The following is a 19,936-nucleotide window of genomic DNA, read 5'->3' on the forward strand; positions in this document are numbered from 1 at the left end:
GTGTTTGCCTGCAGTAAGCCGTGCTGTACTGGTCTGTATTGTACAGTACTGACTTAAACAACACACAGACACAGTTTGTCTTAAGACTGAAAACACTTTAACTCTGTATTCTGACTAGAATTCTGACTGAATAGAATTCTGACAGATTCTATTTTCTGTATCAAGTGGCAAGAGTCTGCCTCAAGTTTCACGTCTCTACAACACAATATGCCTTGTCTTTCCTAATGCTTGTCTTGTTTTGGGTTTTTTTTCTGTAATTTGAGCTCTTTCTTTTATGAAACACATTACTAAACCATCTGAGTTACAGAAACATTCATACCACAGAGTCACTCAAGAAACAACACAGTTCAAACTTGTCTGAACTTTATTCAGGTAAGTAAATGTACTGTCGTCAGCCAGGTGTAAGGTAATACGTCAAGTGAAGTGTACTATTACACTGAATTTTGTATAACACAGTCTTTTTCTAGCTAACTGAATACTGTGTGATAGCTAAGAGGCACAAAGTACAAACTTCTCTTAGACAAGTTCCAGCAAGTGACGTCATCAGAATGTGTCACCCACATGAGAAGCATGTTCAGAAGTATGCATACAGAAAGTTGAGCTAAACGACCTGGCTTATGTACTTGGAAAAACAAACAAACTAGAATACAGTAAATGTAGCCATATAAAACCTTACTCTGAAAAAAATCTATACAATCTAAATTAATCTATAAAATCTATTATCACACACACAAAAAAAACAGTGAGCTGATGAGTGATAAGATGCTTAGTCAAATTAAAAAGAAAGGAAAACAAACTGGAAAAAAAAACCCCATACTGAATAAGCATAAAGTAAAATAAAGAGAACATAGGTTAGCAGGGGAAAAGCAGAATTAAATGAGTGTATTGAAACACTGCCAATAAGAACACACTCAAGAGCACAATTCATAAGTTAACTGAATTGCCTCAAAGCAATAGAGCTCTCAACCAGCACCCATCCTCAACCAGTCACAGACGGCTCACTGTATTTATGACCCCAAGCCTGATTCAGCCCCCTCAGACAAACACTTCTGAGCTTTATCAGCTGAGATTATATGTAACTTAAGTCTTTCTAGGTTTAATTACGATCATAACTGTTATGCAATCATAATTAGTCACAGAACTATAATAATTTTGAATGAGTCACAAGGCTTCACAGGAAGGCATACTCATAGATACTTGAATAATACAAAAGGAGTAAAGGTTGAGGATAAAAGCTACTTACTTATTCCTAACTTGGCTACTTCTTCTAGATCAGTAGTAGTCTTTGCAGCAGAGATCGCCCCGGGAAGCTTCAACGTAAATGGGAGAACATCCCTACAGAGAAGAGGCACAGGGAAAAGGGACTAAGGGTATAAAGTGTACTAATAGGGCCTATAAGGTTCTTAAAACCGTATAGAAGCTCTGCTCTTGAGGGGAAAATAAAGAGAGACAGTAATGTGGTCCTTCAGCTGTGAATCTTAGCATGTGAAAAGGCTGACATACAGAGGCTTGTGTTTGTCTACTGTGTGGCACTGACAAAGAGAAAGGCTCAGCAAGGCAGGGAGACCATGCAGAAATGCACCACAGAGTATAATAAGGGTTGCATGGTACAATAAACTTGCAAAGCAAGATAACACAACCGATTCAGCATTAAACAAGGAAGCATATTCAATAATTATATAAAAACAATACGTTTCTAAAAACAATACTTTTTTAGTGGCAGTTGAGCCACCAACAAAGTATCATGCAATTACATCCTTTTGGATTTGTAGTTTCATATAGTTGGCACAGACTGGGTGGGATAAGACAGCAAATGGATTTAGTCAAACAATCCTTTTGCTCATAAAGCAATCAAAGAGAAAATAAACTGACAAAAGCAGCAGCGGCTCACCAGGTTAAAGAGTTCACAGTAAAAATACAGTTTTGCACAAAGGCTTCGAACAAGCGAGAGGCAATGGTTTGTCAGATCTGGACCAGAGGGCTGGGGATCTGATATAAATTTGTAACACTATACCTCTTTCAGACTAGGACACCCATGGTTGATGAGTTATTACAACATAAGCTTAGGTAACTAAGTTCAAAACAAACTTATTAGCTTCCTATCCACATGTTATTAAAAAATACTGTCAAATAATTATTCACTAAAACCACTAAATGAAAATGATAAAACACATTAGTGCCAACATGTGCATTAGTTGCCTGAAAATGTTTTTCCATTAAACACCACGCATTATACTGTTCACTCGCTCTCACAGAATTGCAGCAAGGCTTTTTGTGTCTATTGTGTAGTGATGTAGATCCTCTTACCTGCTTATACAGCAAAAAGCCACCAGTCGAAAGAGATCGGCGAAGCTGATCCCTGACCCCTCCAAGGAGAAGGCTGAAACACACACATACATACACACAAGAATTTACCACCACTAGCAGTAGTAATGCACAGGGAAGCTAGAAACATTTGTATTTGCGCCACTGTCAAAGTCCACGTATGCATAAGTACCTCCCACTGTTAGAGGAATATGGGACTAATAGAGGGAGAGAACCAAATTTGGGTTAATGCGAAACAGATGTGCTAACTGGCAGCAAGTTATTGTGGAAATGTCATCATCCCTGTTGTTCGGTTTTAATAAAAAATAAAATAAAAAAACAACTGTCAAAGAACAGACTGAAATTTCCACACCAGAAGATGGGACATGATGCGTTTTTGCAGTGACAAAGGAAAGCGTTAATCTTATTTTAATCTTGTGAGAAGTGTAATTATAAATGCCTTAACAACTGGCATTCAAAATCCTTTGGGTATTTCAGAGAAGAATACATAATATTTAAGATTTTAAGCTCCTTTACAATATTTGACCCATTTTCTTAACCACATATTTTAACCCTTGCATTCCTGCTGCATTGTTATATGGTATTTAATATGATCCATTTTGGAAATTTAAGGTTGTAAGTAGTCAGATGTACTGCCTTGGGATATAATTAAATGATTAAAAACACAATTATTAATACAATAAATGTACAGTAATACGCATTTATGATAAAAACATCTTAACATTAAAGACTGAAAGACTGGAATTGTATTCCAGACAAATACTTGTCTGTAACAAAGCTGGAAAATAGATTGGTTTAAACAACTATGAAACTATGGTTTTAAACAACTAGGGAAAAAACCCAAACCTAGGACTCTATAAAGCACTAACAGCACACAGTCTGAGAACACTAAGCCACACAGCTAAATATAGCTCATACACAGTCATTGTAATGTACAGACAAACACAGTGGATCAATAAAAGGCAAAAAATAGACAGGTAAAACCAGTCAGTTTTTTTTTTTTTTTTTTTTTTTTTTTTAAAGTGGTGGGCAGAAGGAAGTGAAAAGATGAAAGGAGATGGACATGGTTCTCTGGTATTGTCTGGCACTCACTGTACTGGCTCTCTGTAACTGGGAAGTCCCTCACAGTCACTGGAGAACTGTCTGTGTCCATACGCATGGAAATCACCTTCTTCTGGAGTTTAGATGACCTTCTTACCAGAAATGTCTACAGCACATACACAAATAAATAGGACAAAAGATAGAAGACAAACATTACACAAATGTTCAACAGTGTGCTGTGGTACTGTATATGTGATTAAGATTTCAAATGTCACTCAGGTCAGGTTACGCAATGCAACATCATGAGTTTAGCTCTGGCTCAGAGAGCATAATCAGCAGTTAATAATAAAAAAAAGCTCATTATGCTATTTAAAACTCAACTCTGATATCAAAACTGACATTTACTGTATTTCAGATTACAATAGCCACTTTTAACCTTCTACCAGGAGCTGAAATATTGCTAATGAAATTGCTGATAAAGTATAATATGCCAACAGGCATATTCACATGCTTCAAAATGATCTTGTTCATAAACCATTGGTGTGGCAAGCAGAAATCTCCAAAACTTCATGGGTTTGGATGGCCTATAGACATGCATTTATAAGGTGTACCAAAGCTTTTTTTTAAATAAAGATTCACTGTAAAACATACTTACAAATACGGAATATTTTACATGAATGTGTCTACTTCTGACCCTATATGTCTGTATAATAAGCCACTAACATATGTATACCATATGTAACATATGCAACCAGTAGGGGAAAATATGCTCCTTTTAGCTTGGCGCAAACATAATAACAATCCTAAATCAGTGCTATAAGAAGTTAACACTACAATAATGAGAATGATAACACAAATAAATGCCAATTATAAAGTGAATTAAACATTGTTGTAGCTGTTCATAAGGATGTCCAGTTTCAGATCAGAAACAATATAGAGCTATACTAACGAGACTGAACAGAACTAAACTGAACTGAAACATTACAGATCATATTCTCCAGCCATGAATGTAACTTGCAACACAACTGATGTGTGTGGTGTGTAATTTTTATATATATATAAGCCCATACACGATACATTGTGTGTACAGTATGCTCACCCCTGGTGGCTGAGGCTGCAGGATGCGTTTTGCTTCTTCATCATTGAGTGGTAGTAAAAGCCAGACAGGGTGTGTGTGTGTCAATCTGTCCAGCACACTTATGCGCCGGCCTAGAGAGTCATAGCCAGAGTCCCGGACCCCTGCTGCACCAGTGCAAACCGACGACTGCAGGAACAGGCCACTCACCTCCCCTTCCAGACTACAAAGAGAGTAAAAAATGAATGACTGCAATGTATGTCAATGGAAATAACCCATTTTATTCAGAGCTAAACACTTTCCATGGAAAATAATTTGATCAGTCATATCTGATGTTCATAAGAGCATCTGGAACAGCACTTCCCAATCCTGGTCCTGAAGCACTGCTGCATATTTTAACGTTCTCTCTACTCAGCTTGACAATTTGTTAAAAAAAAAAAAAAAAAAGGTTGAGCTAGAAAAGAGAAACACTAAAATGTGTAGTGCAGATGTGCTTGAGTAGCATGACTGAAAACTGCTAGCTCAGATTTGTGCATATCAAATCTTTGTTGTTGTTCTGCCACGAGACACTGAGTCTATGACATAAAATGTGCATGCTATCCCTGAAAGAACCGGGAACATATATAATTTTTTTAAAATTTTAAATCCAGTTACAGAGCCAATGTGATACAACAAATACAAACCAGGCCAAACGCATTTTCAATATATTAACATAGTGTAGTTTCTCTAATAAAATCCATATCAAAATGTATATCATAAAACCCTCTGCAATTAAAAATCAAAAGATTGCTTGCATATGGAAAAAAAAAATAAAATCCTGTAAATATTATTTTGTTACCAATGAGGCTGAGGCACTAAAGAGGAAAATGCACCCCCTAGTGGAGAGCATTAGCATTAAAAACACGTACTCTGTACGCATAAAACGCATACTAACCTTAACTTCAGTAACCAAAAGCATACTTTTGGCTCTTTTATTTATTTTATTTTATTTTATTAAAGAAATGACTTTTTGTTTAAAAAAGAGTAGTGTATCAGACATGTTCCCACAAGATAAAAACTGTCAGATATACCTAAAACATAAAAACACTCCCCACATACCCTCCTCAGAGCGACAGCTAATTTAATAGTTAATCATTTTATTCTTGGTCAAACAAGCCACTGTTAATTAACTGGGTTCGGTTCTTGGATTTAACATTAAAGAACCATCCAACAGATCACTAAAGTTGCTACAACTTCTTAATAAAAAAACAAAACAAATATAATAATACAACCGAGGCCTCTTGTTAGATCCCACCTATAAATATATATGAGAAGTCAAGGGAGTGAGAGTGTGAGAGAGCGAGACGAAGTGAAAGATCAGGACAGAGCGAGAGAAAGAGAGTGAGCAAGAGACAGAATGAGCGAGCGAGAGGACTCACCCTTGTAGGAGCTTTGTGTCTGGCTCTCTAGCTGTTTGAACCATCTCCTGCTTCAGCTCTGAGATCTCCGTGGAAAATGTGTCTATCAGCTACAGAGACACCCAAACACAGCAGAGTTAAAGACCTGTAACATGCTCTTGTGCACTTGTGCGTGCATGTAAAATAATATTTCTGCAGATTCAGACATGAGTCACAGCTCCTCTGAATCCAGTCCAGAGCTGCTTCCCTTTTATTTAAATTGACCCCAGATTCAGAGAAAACATAACCGAAGGGAGAACAGGAAAACTGACAGTACACTAAATGACTGGAAATCATGAATATTTACATCACGTATAGAAACATGTAGTACTAGTGATGGAAGTCTAATTCAAATCAAATGTTACATATTGAAAGTCAGAGACCTGGTTTAATAGTCATGCCCTTGTGCTTTCTGATCACACAAAGGAGAAATGAAAGTCGGGTTTACTCAAGACTAATATGTAAGTGTAGTGTAACATGAGAAGATTTTTGATATGGTCCAGGTTAAAAGAATCAGTTGGTGCGCTGTGTGTTTTGAATGAACTGAGTGAGGAGAGTAATGCTGCACTTAACTTGCAAGTGGGAAGTCTAAACTCAGAATTAAATAATGTTCTAGCTCAGTGTATTCAAAGTATAAAGTGGGAAAAACATGGAAAGCGTGTGTTTTGTTAGCAACCATCTAATCATTTAACATTAGTAATCATGAATATAGGATGTTTTTTTTTTACATTCTTAAAATAGAGAACTGTCTGGTAAGCAGGGATAGGAGACAACTTATTTTTATTTTTTTTTACTTTTGATCATTCTGAACAGGAATAATATATTTGCATTCATGTTCATTTGCTCCAAGTACCTATTTAGAATTAACTCAAAAAGAACGGTCAATAACGTTCTTTATATATGATGCTATATTCTGTTCATAGGAAGACTAGGATGTAAATAAAACCAAACACTGCATTTCACCAGAAACTTATTTATTTAGTAACATTTTCAGTGTATCCTTCCACTTTGCAGTGTCATTTATTGCTTGCAAAATCGTGGGAAAAATACTTTCTGCACGGCTTTTACTACCATTACCCCATCTTTGAAAACCAAGCTATAGTTGACTAATTAGCCAGACACGGTAAATTCTGGACAGGAATTTAGGCCTTTTGGAAAATCGTTCAAGTTTAGGCTGTACTTTCTTGTACTCACAATGTAATGGAAAAATAATGTTCTTAATCGGTTAAGCACGCAAAATGACGTTTTCATGCTGGAACAATGTAGAGTCACCTTGTTCACATTTTAGATTGCATTAGATGGGCACTTCTGTTCGATAATAACAGGGGGCAGTGTTTCATCACTCTCTCTAGGTCCAGGTCTGGCAGTTTCAGAGTCTATGATAAGACAGGCTTACTTTTGAACTCTCAAATATTGTAGAACTGAATATCTAAATCATTCGTTATCCTATGGAACACTAACCACACTTTCCCTTGTGTTTTTCCCTTCAGTTTTTCTGAGCCAGCAAATTTCAATTACACTCTGTATATATTTGTCTTACCCCACAACCCTAGTCAGCAAACCACAATTACACCCCAGTCTCTTGTGCACTGAATGCAGCTCACAGCCAAAAAAAAAACAACACAGTTTCTATAGTCTTTTATAAAAAATAAATAAATTATATATACACACACAGTATCTCACAAAAGTGAGTACACCCCTCACATTTTTGTAAATATTTGATTATATCTTTTCATGTGACAGCACTGAAGAAATTACACTTTGCTACAATGTAAAGTAGTGAGTGTACAGCATGTATAACAGTGTAAATTTGCTGTCCTCTCAAAATAACTCAACACTTAGCCATTAATGTCTAAACCGCTGGCAACAAAAATGAGTACACCCCTAAGTGAAAATGTCCAAATTGGGCCCAAAGTGTCGATATTTTGTGTGGCCACCATTATTTTCCAGCACTGCCTTAACCCTCTTCGGCATGGAGTTCACCAGAGCTTCACAGGCTGCCACTGGAGTCCTTCCACTCCTCCATGACGACATCATGGAGCTGGTGGATGTTAGAGACCTTGTGCTCCTCCACCTTCCGTTTGAGGATGCCCCACAGATGCTCAATAGGGTTTAGGTCTGGAGACATGCTTGGCCAGTCCATCACGAGCCATCATTTTAATATTATATATATATATATATATATATATATATATATATATATATATATATATATATATATATATATATATAAATATAATCAAAATTCTTTTAAGAGAAATTAAATATGTCACAAATTTTTTGAGACAAGGACTAAAATACAATCTAGTATTAAAATTAACATTATTTAGTATTTAATTTTGTTTATATATAAAAATAAAAAAAAGCTACTGAGCTGGCAGAAACATGTCAGGGCCTGAATCTACACTGTGTTTCATAATGAAAGGAGGGAAAATGGTTTTGCAGCAGTTCCTGGCAAAGAACAGGCTTTCCCGAGATCAGTGGCCAGGTAAAACCACCAAAATCTAATTGGTAATATTAGGTAATCCATACATGTAGAACGGAAGCTAAGAAGTAAAGACTTAAGAGGAAACTAAGAAAATCTTTGACAGATTTAACATTAAACGCAGCACATTCCTCAGGGCTAACATCACTGAAAGAGAATATAGTATCATTTACAAGTAATATAATAAACAGACTTTAGATAATGAAAAAGAAAGGTCAGGGGATGAGAAGAAGACTCCAAAACATTAAATGAATAAAACATCCATGTGAAAGCTGCTAGGCAGAGTTCATGGGTCCAGGATTTTGCATTAAACAAAGATTAACTAGGGGGAAAAAAACCCCTCAGTATATATTTTTGCTTGCTCTAAGGAGATTTAGAAGGAAAGTATGATGCCTGTGAGGCTGGCAACCTGGTGACGGGCACTACTGCCTTTTTAAAAGGTCAAAACACTCTTCTGAATGGCACTCAGTAACTCTCTCTAATGAGCTCAATGATTAAGTCATACGCTGTGTGGGCATCCAAAATAGCAGCCCAGACCCTAGGAAACTACATATTCCTGGACACATTGTTAACTTTGAGCAGACACATGAGAAAGTCTATACAGAACAAACTAACAACTGATGGTAGAAATCCTCCACCAAAAGAAAAAGAAAGGAAATAATGTATTAAAAAACAAAACAAAACAAAAAAAAAACACCTGCTACTGAACAAAGCTAAAAGAAACTCTCTGTCTTCTACTAAATAGCATTGGGAAACAAGAGGTAATAAAAGCTGTTGTTCATTCATATCCATAATCTTAACAAAAATCCACTATAATCAGAGAAAATCTTCATAAGTGCACATGGCTGATTTATTCAAGACTTTGGCTGCAGCAAAACTCAACTGAAACAAAGCCAGAGACTTGAGTCAGTGAGTAAAACTTCCTTTAAAAAAACAGATTACGTCACTGGTTTGGTACAAAATAAAAGAAGCATGAACTAAAGGCTTCAGTAAATCTGGCCTTGGAATATCCAGTAATGAAGGTACAGTCCTTAAAGAGAATACACATTTTTACTTCTATCCATATGCTAAAAGAATGAGTGAAAAATACCGTACATTTGAGGCTCAAGTACTTGTGTAAAATAACATTCCAGAGGTTCACACCAAAATCTAAGTGAGCTGGGAGTAGTGTGTATTTCTGTCCAGCTCTAAAATCAGACTGCTTCAGAGACTAGAGACCGTGTGGAATGGAGTGCAATAGAGTAATCAAAGATACATGGGAATAATAACATAAGCCGTCAGGTTTTAAATCCATCCAGCTGTAGACAAGTGCTCACAAATATTACATTATTACATTTTTTTCAACACAATTTATTAATGATCCGTTCTGATAAATATACTAATGAAGTAAGAACTGAAAGAGCAGGCTCTGGAGCGTCTGGTTCTCAGAGTTTGAATATTCTCACTGGCTTTAGCCCCAGGATGGAGGCAGAGCACCAACGGCAGACTAAACAGACTGCTTCAAAAACCAGGAAACACTTCCAACTACAAAGAGCACTGTTCTTTGTAGGTTCCATTTATGTAATTGCCAGAAGACGATGAGCAATTTAACTCCTAAAACATCCAAAAACATTTTGCAGGTTTCAAGAAAACTATAAAATACACTATATACTGGTACCTTAAAGAAGCTGCTACTGCGGTCCATCTGGCAGGGCTTCAACGACGCGTCTGTGGCCATGTTGGCGTTCTGCCTGCTCCGCTGTGTGCTGCTGCCAGGGCTCTGTGGAGCATAAACACACCGTTTATCTGAGGAAATTCCAGCTCATTCCAATAGGGCAGGTCAGGGACCTGAATATCAGATGGAGCTCCAACAGAAGTCTGTGCTCTTTCTGCTCTCACACTCTTACGCAAAAATGACTTCTGTAGAGTCCTCTCCACTCTCATCTTTTATTTTTTGCTGCATGGAATGTAGTCAAACACTATCTTTCCCGAAACACACATGCACACACAACTCTTCTCCACACCTACAGTCCACCCTTTTCTGTAAATAGTTCCTCAAGAGTTGGTGTTTGTTGTGATGCATCATGCGTCATCTCCCACAGGCAGTGTGTACTTTGGACAAAAAAATTCAGCAAAGTAAAACCAAAAGGCTATCACCTTTGTGCTCTTGTGCAGTTGTACTTGTGTAGTTCTTTAAAAAAAAAAAAAAGAAAAAAAAAAAAAACAACGGTTAGAATGAAGTCAGGAATGTTAGCCTAGGGGATGACTACAAGCAACTGGTCATACCATGTGAACAAACTAAGGGGGTGATCAAAATCAGTTTACTCTGAGGGTAGTGAAATATGAGACAGTGAGCAACCTATGAATGTACAACTTTATTACACCAGTTGGCAACCTGGCATAGAGCAGTACAGACATGACATCATAAAGCACAAATGTCTAGATATCCAAATTATAAGGTTTATGCCACTGCCTGTTCTTGTTGCACTGAAATGACTTATTTTCCGAGCTCCTGTCATTTAATAAACAAAAGAACATGTATTAGCAAGAATCCCTCTTGATATTTCTGGTCCAATATCATTACAAATGACCCAGAAATAGGTAGTCCAAGACTCTACAACCCCTTTGCACATCCTAAATTCCTGTGGACTTTGTTAATCATGAAAGAGCCTCGCTCACCTCCTGAATAGAAACTAGCTAGAAACAAAGCCAGTTCTGACAAATTTCCAGATGCCTAAAATCCTGACACTCAGAAGTCTTGGTCCAGCACAGCTGTGCACAACATATGCACAACAACCTCCTGCGTTCCTCCAGCACAAGTCATACCACCTATATAACTCTTACAACAGCAATGTTATTGTGAACAAAAGAAACAGTCTTGTTTTTCCTGTACTCCTTTAACTCTATTTTTTTGGGGTAGTACACTGTTATCGGAGTGGGGTGTCTGTGAATGTTGTTTTGTTCCTCACGCACGATAAAAAGTCATGTTCCATTTGAGAGACTCGGTTCACTTTTGATGTAACTGTAAACACTAAACAATCTTTCTTAGGGTCTTCTTGACTAATCATTTGCACCACCTTCCAAGCGTTCTCCCTTGTTTCCTTCTCCTAAATGATCACACCCTTCCCTCTGAAATACCCTGCATGTTTTGTCTTCCAGACTACAGTTAATTATCCAGCATGAAGTTGCAGTGGATCAAAGACACAGTGCGCTGCCAGTTGTCTTATTTGTTCTACAAAAGCCAGCAAAAACAGAGGCTTGCTTTTCAATACTGTGATGCATGTCTCAGGAAATGACTGAAGCATGAGGGGGGCAAGCAAAAGGTCTGCCTGTCCTAGCAACATTTCCTGAAAAGCATTGACCCTCTGCTGATGGATACATGCTGAGCATTATACATTAAATCTCCTTCTTATTATGCAGGTCTGTACTTCTTGTGTAAAACATCAACACGCATGCATATTTAACAGAAAAAGTAGCAGAGAGCCTTTGTTTATCTGGGCTGAACCCACTTGTTCTCCGAGGCGCACACACACACACACACACACACACACACACACACACACACACACACACACACACACACACACACACACACTTAGATAAACAGGAAGGCCTCTTAACTGCCAGGCAGAATAAACATGGGGAAAGTCATTACTTGGGTTATTGGGGACCAGAAACACTCAGTCACGAAATCTTTCACAACACATCCTTCATATGAACAGACACATAGGAATACGGAGAAAATCTCTACAAGACATTACTAATAAAGTCTAGGCAAAGAATCGGTAATATACAAGGAAAACAGGGAAATAATCAATGATAGGCCACAGCACACTGCCCTATCACAGAGAAGCTTATTATTATTTTCCAATAACAGCACATTCTGAAGTATTTTATTCCTCTTACACCACAGCAATATGTCAATGATTACAATTTTCAATTTATTAATGAATAACACATCGTATTTGTAAAGATACATTTAGTTACATTTAATGTTGTGGAATGTCCATGAAGAAGAGTTAGTACTTATTATCAATTACTTTATGGCAGCTATAAACAGTCACCCCCTCCCCAGCCTCTCTTTTTCCCTCTTTCTTAAAGTTAATAAGACAAAAACAAACAAACAAACAAAAAAAAAACACCTATGTTATGTTACTTAGAAACCACATAGTGCAACAAACTATGTCGAAAAACTTACTCTTAAAAAGCACTGACACCCGAGCCTCCTTCCATAAACAATAAATAAATATCTTCATACAGAAAGCTTCACCATATCAATGATTATATGTCTTTGTTAAATAACGTTTTTATTCGGTTATTATTAGGCTTAGACTGTGTGAAGAGTGTGTCCCTGTGAAATAGCTCTTACTATAGAAACATATGTATTAGATTTAATGCATTAATATAAACCTGTCATTACACTACAGTTCATTCTGTGTCGTTATAGAAAATTAACCAACACCTTCTGACCAATCAGATTCAAGAATTCAACAGCACTGTTGTATACGTAACTTTATTCTCAGCAAAGAAAACTGTCAGTCACCCCCTGTGCTGCCTTGGACCATGGTACACTATGCAAACAATAGAGATAAACACCGCATGCCATCCGTAAGTGTATGAGTGTCTGAGTTTGTGTGCATGCCAAAGGAAGGCTCTTTTCAGAAACACAAAGACACATCTGAGCTGCAAATCACAGAGTTACTCTGTCTTCAGAAACACTCTTCCAACACACACACACACACACACACACACACACACACACACACACACGGCAGGTGCAGAGGAATCACTGAGGGCCATGGCAGTTTCCTTGGCAGCACTAGTAAGGTTTTGAATGGAAATTGGAAGAGCAGACAATTAAAGGATGTGTTTTAAAGCAACACATCAACTATATATAGAGATATGAGACCTTCTTATTCACCCTTATATAGGGATGCTCCGATCGAACGGCCACCAATCAGTAGATAATCACATTCTATGACTTGATCGGTAGTCTCTAAATTTGGCTGATCTCACAAACTGATCACAATTTGATGATGTAAAACACATGATGACGTTAAACTTTAGCGCTGCAATCATGTGAGGAATTATTACGAGGTCTCAAGAAACAATGAAAAATTCGCCACTTGCCGTGTATTTTTAAAGGCCTATTAAAATGTTCATTGCAAAACGAATATTTCTTGTGCTTATTTATTTAAATTGCAATTAAAACAACCTACAACATTACTGTAAATAATATAACCAAGGTTATTACTTTATCTGAAAAAAATATACACTTACATATCACTTATATAAAAGCTTGAACGATCGGTATCGGCCGATCATGATGACAAGAAATCGGTTATCAGTATGGGCTGCAAAAATCGGAGCATCCCTACTCTTATACATAATGAACACATTTTTGAGGGCGTGCCCTTGTGTGTATGTTTTCGCAGCTGCAGCTTTTCTGAAGAATGACACATCTGGGCCAAAAAAATGCTCTGTTTAGAAAAGATCCCTGTTTGTCATTATTGTTATAACTCGTGTAAAAGGGTAGCTGAGGGCTGGAAAGCAATTCAAAACTGATTGGACTGGTATGCAATAAGCCAGAGAAAATATTCCCCACTGCTGGCATGCATGTTTGTGAGAGCAATCAAAATAAATATGTGTGTTCTGCACGGCTCCCTAGGCTGACAGATGATTAGATACATTAAAGGCACGTGCCAAGCAAAATAAAAAATGTCACCATCAGTACATTTCTTGTAAACTTGCCTTTATCAGCAGTGACAAATCAGATTTCCTGGTTTGAAGAACACCCTCCTAATGACGCTCTTTAAAGGTAGAAATCAATTCTGAAGGACTACACCCTCCACCTCATTAGACACAGAAATAAACAGGAAAGTCCCCAATAATAAGCACCTTACTGCACTCACTGAAACCTCAGTGCCTGTTGCTACCTAGTCTTGCTGCAGGTCTTTTGCAGTCAATCGAGGGTTTTTCATGACCTGCCTTCTCAGAAATCTAGTTGCAGCAGTTGATAGCTTCCTTTTTCTGCCCCGTCCAGGTATTTCATACATTTTCTGCCCCGAGCCAGTTCAGGTATTTCATGTGTTCCAGCTCAAGCACACCTGGTGCAACTGATGAAGCCCTTGATTAGTTGTATCAGGTGTGCTTGAGACATCCGTTTTGCATATTTGTGCTGTTGTGATGGATTCTATTCAAAATCCGTTAAAGAACATTAAAGGGGGTTGAATAATTTTGAAACTGGAGAAATCATTATAAGTTGCGTTTTCAGTTGAATTTGGGGAAACCACATGAAACATTCGTTGTGTTGAACTATTTTCAATTGCTTTTGTTTGATTTGTTCATTGCAAACAGCTGAAAGTCTGTACATTTTGACAATAAACCTGATTTGCAATGGGGGTTAAATAATTTTGATCGCAACTGTACCAAGGACACACACTTGCAAGCAAACCCTGGGCAATTCAAGGAATTCAAGGTGGCGCCTTCCTTATATTTCATTTTCTCAGGGCCAAGGAAATGCTTCAGGGAAATATTTGCACGTCTGGTTGCCTGGGGAAACCCTGCATATCTGAGAATTCTGAAAATATATTGAACTGTAATAATATGTTTCACTTCTGCACATGTCTCAATCACAATAAAATGACAGCATTTTAAAATCTGGCTACCGTCAAAAGTGAAAAGGGAGAAAATTGCATTTACACTGGCCATTCACAAACTCCACTGAAAGGTTAAACTGCTCAACTAATCTCAGCCTATTTGATGAGGGAACTTACTGTTTGTGCTCCAACTAGTTAAGAGAAGAATAGAAATTAAACTCATCATCTATAGCTTTAGGAAGGAGTGCTGCGCAGACACAGACTGAAGGAGAACTAAATACCTGAAGTGATGTAAAGTGTTTAATAATGGGTATCCAAGTGGTGTGGCGTACTTCCATTACAATAATTATTAATGCATTTTCCAAGGATCACAAGTATTTCTGGTTGTGCAAAATGCATAAAAGGATAAACCTACTAAAACTATTGACACACCAACCTGAAAATCATTCAATTATGGAGTTCTTATATTTCACAATTCAACTAAATGATAACTACACAAGAGAACATTCACTCACACAGTGTGGCCATGGTCAGTTCTTCAATACTCACTAAACAAAACCATCTGTATAGAAATCATCTGCTGATAGAAGGCATTAACCTAGTGTTAAATACCTATTACTGCAAACAAAGTCAGTTTTCCTAAGCTTGGGTGTTCTTGCTCTTTTATCTTGGAGATTTAAGAAACATCCTCCCATCAAACATAATAACATCTGGGAGTTAATACTCATAGGAACCCACCGCAGGCCTGGACAAGCACACACATATAGTCTGAGAGATAGACACAAAGCAGTAGACACCAAAGAGAAACACCCACATACATTTACAAACAATGAGAAGAACAGAGTCCACAGTAAGGAAGTATATCCTTCTGTAAATACACTGCATTTTAATTGCGGTCATGGCTTCAGGCGAATAATCTAGGTGCGGCATAGTGGAAAGAGAAACTGGTTATAAGGCACAGATTTTGGATAATGAAGTCTAAAACTGTGTTCTCTCATTAGGATCCTGCTGCTATACAGCCTTCTGTTCAATAGCAACACCATAAAATGAACTTGAGATATGGTCTGCAGAGACAGAAGAGGGTTCCTGGAGCAGCTAAAATGGGGTTCCATGAGTATCCCATACAGGAAGTGAAGAAATCTACATCTTGTACAAACATGCAGCTAGACCACAGAGAATAAATGTGAAACCTGGAAGTTCCTATATAATGTGAAACATTGTGGCTTTCAATTGACTTCTGATCCCTGTGTAAAAAAGGAAAAAGGAGTAAGAGGACTGTGAATTACATTAAGACAAACAAAAATAATAAGAATCTTAAAATAGCCGCAACCACATTCCAAAGCATAAAAAATTCCAAGCTCTTATGGTTAGAGAGTCTTGCATAGGTTTGCATATCTGGAATATGTATGTAAGAATACTTTAAAAATTAGACAAATTTCCACCTACACAAACACATCTCTCACAAAACACATACCCTCATTCACCACATGAGCTGTCTATGGCTTATAATGGTAGCACCAAGTACTTGCACATGTACATGTACTGGCAGAACGAGAATGAAAGCAAGCAAGTGTGTGTATAGTTCAGGCCAATACTCCACAGGATGTAAGCAGCTACACCCTTCCACAATTTCCCAGACACAGCTAAAACAGTTCACAACCAAGTCAGGAAATAATTCACATGTAGTAGCATAATCATACAATAACCTATAACACATAAGTAGCAGTAAGGTACCGTGTTCAAATTCAATAATCCATCAAGGTTGGTTTACTCCCACTCTCCATCTCTTTCTCCCTGAGCCTTCACATTTTCAGACACCTGTTAACTGGTCAGCGACAGTTTTTATGGTGATCCCTTTTCAGTGATATACAGATATGAAACAGTAAAGTGTTTGCCCTATTGTTCGGTGATCGCTAGTTCAAATTCCAATGAGACCACGGCCATCTTTGGCGGGGAAAGAACAAAAGTGGCCATGTCCTCTGTCAATCACAGCAACACTAGCCAATCATGGGTGTCTGCGAGCTCATGTATGTGGAAGAGGGCAGATAGCGCGTTCCACCGAGTGTGTTCGAAAGCATATGGTTGGCCTGCTTCACATGTCTCAGAGGAAGCAAGTTTATTCCATTTATTCAACCGGGTTCCTAAATTTCTAAGTGTGCTTTTGAGTTCTTTCTCCATCTCCTAAGCTACTAATCTGCTATTTTTGAATACAAGTGGATTTCTCTTCCTACAGGCACTTTGAACAGCTGACTTGACTGTTGTCTCAAACATCCCCTTTCTTTGGAACGTTGTGTATGACACTATAAATATTTAATACCGCTTTGTTCACTAATGAAGTACAATGCAGTTGCTCACTGGATTCTGTGTGTGCGCATGGATCAAAACAGAATTGCTATTCTTGAACTATGTTCTTGGATCACAGAACTGGCATGAGAACTGATCCCACCTACACCAGGAAAGACCTTTGTCAAGTTAACAATGGACCATGGATTGAGAAACTTTCACTCCAATTTAAAGCTATAGCACACATCCATTTTTCCAAGCCCTGGTATCATGCATGTACAACTGCAGGTGTTGGATTTTGAGAAAATGGATAGAGTTGTCTTTTAGACATTTGCTACACTGTATTTGCTGCATTCTGCTCCCAGAACCAATAAAATGTTCACACAAGTTTTGAGCTACCACAAGTAAAGCAAAACTTTTTGCGGCAACAGGAAGTTTTCTTCCTGAACCGTTGACAATGCTACCACAAATGCTGAACACATAAGTGGTAAAATCACTGTGCTGTTAAGCAATCTATTATATTCTAGACCCAATATGGTATGTTTTTTTCCCCTCCATATTTTGAGATACATTTAAGATGACAGAGTACCTACATCCAACAAAATTTTTACACCCCAAAATAATCCAAATCTGTTATTCTCCTAGAAAGGTCGGTTTGAGGCTGTCTATCTATTTCAATGCCTGATTCCAAGTAGCCAATAACAAGATCATATTCAATCTAATTTCATTTACATGCCAATGACCTTGTACTTGTATAGGGCTGGTGTTTCTGTTTTGTTTGGTAAAAGACTTATGACAGTAAAACCAAGAAAAATAAAGAATTTTTCTTTTTTGTGACTTGATAATTTCAGGTCATATGCAGTCTGGCTTAAAGGAAAAATGACATCTTAAAGATGTCAATTATACTGAATTTCACTGTCCCTCCCCTGCATCTAACCTAACTTACAGTGGTGCTTGAAAGTTTGTGTATAATTTTCTGCATTTCTGTATAAATATGACCTAAAACAACATCAGATTTTCACACAGATTTTCTAGAGAAAGAGAACCCAATTAAACAAATGAGACAAAAATATTATACTTTGTAATTTATTTATTGAGGAAAATGATTGAATATTACATATCTGTGAGCGGCAAAATTATGTGAACCTTTGATTTCAGTATCTGGTGTGACCCTCGTGTGCAGCAATAACTGCAACTAAACATTTCCGGTAACTGTTGATCAGTCCTGCACATCAGCTTGGAGGAATTTTAGCCCGTTCCTCAGTAAAGAACAGCTTCAACTCTGGGATGCTGGTGGGTTTCCTCACATGAACTGCTTGCTTCAGGTCCTTCCACAACATTTCTGTTGGATTAAGGTCTGGACATTGACTTGACCATTTCAAAACATTAACTTTTTTTCTTCTTTAACCGTTGTTTGGTAGAATGACTTGTGTGCTATGGGTCATTGTCTTGCTGCATGATGCACTTTCTTTTGAGATCCAGTTCATGTTCAGCAGATGTCCTGAAATATGCCTTTAGAATTCACTGGTATAATTCAGAAATAATTGTTCCATCAATGATAGCAAGTCGTATTGGCTCAAATACAGCAAAACATGCCCAAACCATGATACTACCACCACCACATTTCACAGATGAGATGAAGTTCTTGTGCTGGAATGCAGTTTTCCTTTCCCTAAACATACCGCTTCTCATTTAATCCAAAAAGTTCTGTTTTGGTCTCATTGATCCACAAAACATTTATCCAATGGCCTTCTGGCTTGTCTATGTCATCCTTAGCAAATGCAGATGGGCAGTGGTTTTCTCCTTTCAATCCTGCCATGCGCACCACTGCTGTTCAGTGCTCTCCTGATAGTGGAGTTAACATTAGCCAATGTGAGAGAGGGATTTTTTTTGTGACCACATGGACTATTGCATGTCTTGCTCTTAGAGTGATCTTTGTCGGTCTCCACTCTTGGGGAGGGTAATAATGGTCTTGAATTTTCTCCATTTGTACACAATGTGTCTGACTGTAGATTGGTGAAGTCCAAATTCTTTAGAAATAGTTTTGTAACCTTTTCCAGCCTGATGAGCAACAACAACTCTTTTTCTGATGAGCTAAAAAATCTCCTTTTTTCATGCCATGATGCACATCCACAAACAAGATCAGACTTTGACAGATCCCTGTTCTTTAAATAAAACAGGGTGCTCACTCACACCTGATAGTCATCCTATTAATTGAAAACACCTGAATCCAATTTCACCTTCAAATTAACTGCTAATCCTAGGGGGTCCTACTGTTTAATTGGGTTCTTGCTATCTATTTTTAGGACATCGGATGTTTTAGGTCATATTTATACAGATATATACAAAATTCTAAAGGGTTCACAAACTTTCAAGCACCACTGTAAGCCTACAATTTTATTAAGGTGTCACACTCTACTTCCTTACAAATATAAATACATATAAAATAGTAAACAAACCTAAACTGAGGCAAAACATGTGGCTCAATAAAAATGACTGAACGTGCCATCCTTGCTTCCACTATTAAGAAAAGATTACTCTTCAGATATCTGTTGCAGTCACTCAAATAACCCTTCTTATTACATAGAAGGCATCTAATTTGGGCTGTTTACTTTGCATAGTGTCTTTCTGTAGACATCTGTGACTCTTTCCCCAGCTTTGTACTATGAGACAGAAGCAGATGACTGGAGATCTTTGTACTATGAGAAATATG

The 19,936-nt window shown here is 37.6% G+C and overlaps 1 protein-coding gene across 2 annotated transcripts in view; it reads right to left on the reverse strand.

The window, feature by feature from the left end:
• Nucleotides 1-19,936, reverse strand: part of rin2a (Ras and Rab interactor 2a) — a 36,064-nt gene that overhangs the window by 11,398 nt on the left and 4,730 nt on the right. The window contains exons 1-7 of one of the 2 annotated variants that reach the window (XM_053621411.1): nt 10,249-11,545; nt 10,020-10,121; nt 5,860-5,948; nt 4,466-4,664; nt 3,418-3,532; nt 2,308-2,380; nt 1,244-1,335 (exon numbers count right to left, since the gene is read on the reverse strand). In XM_053621411.1, coding sequence (XP_053477386.1) covers nt 1,244-1,335; nt 2,308-2,380; nt 3,418-3,532; nt 4,466-4,664; nt 5,860-5,948; nt 10,020-10,079 — 628 coding nt within the window. In that variant the 5' untranslated portion in view covers nt 10,080-10,121; nt 10,249-11,545. Of the gene's footprint in view, nt 1-1,243; nt 1,336-2,307; nt 2,381-3,417; nt 3,533-4,465; nt 4,665-5,859; nt 5,949-10,019; nt 10,122-10,248; nt 11,546-19,936 lie in introns of those variants that run through there. The other variant, XM_053621410.1, reaches the window with a different exon arrangement.

Source organism: Ictalurus furcatus, chromosome 3 (genome assembly GCF_023375685.1).
Source record: "Ictalurus furcatus strain D&B chromosome 3, Billie_1.0, whole genome shotgun sequence".
NCBI lineage: Eukaryota > Metazoa > Chordata > Actinopteri > Siluriformes > Ictaluridae > Ictalurus > Ictalurus furcatus.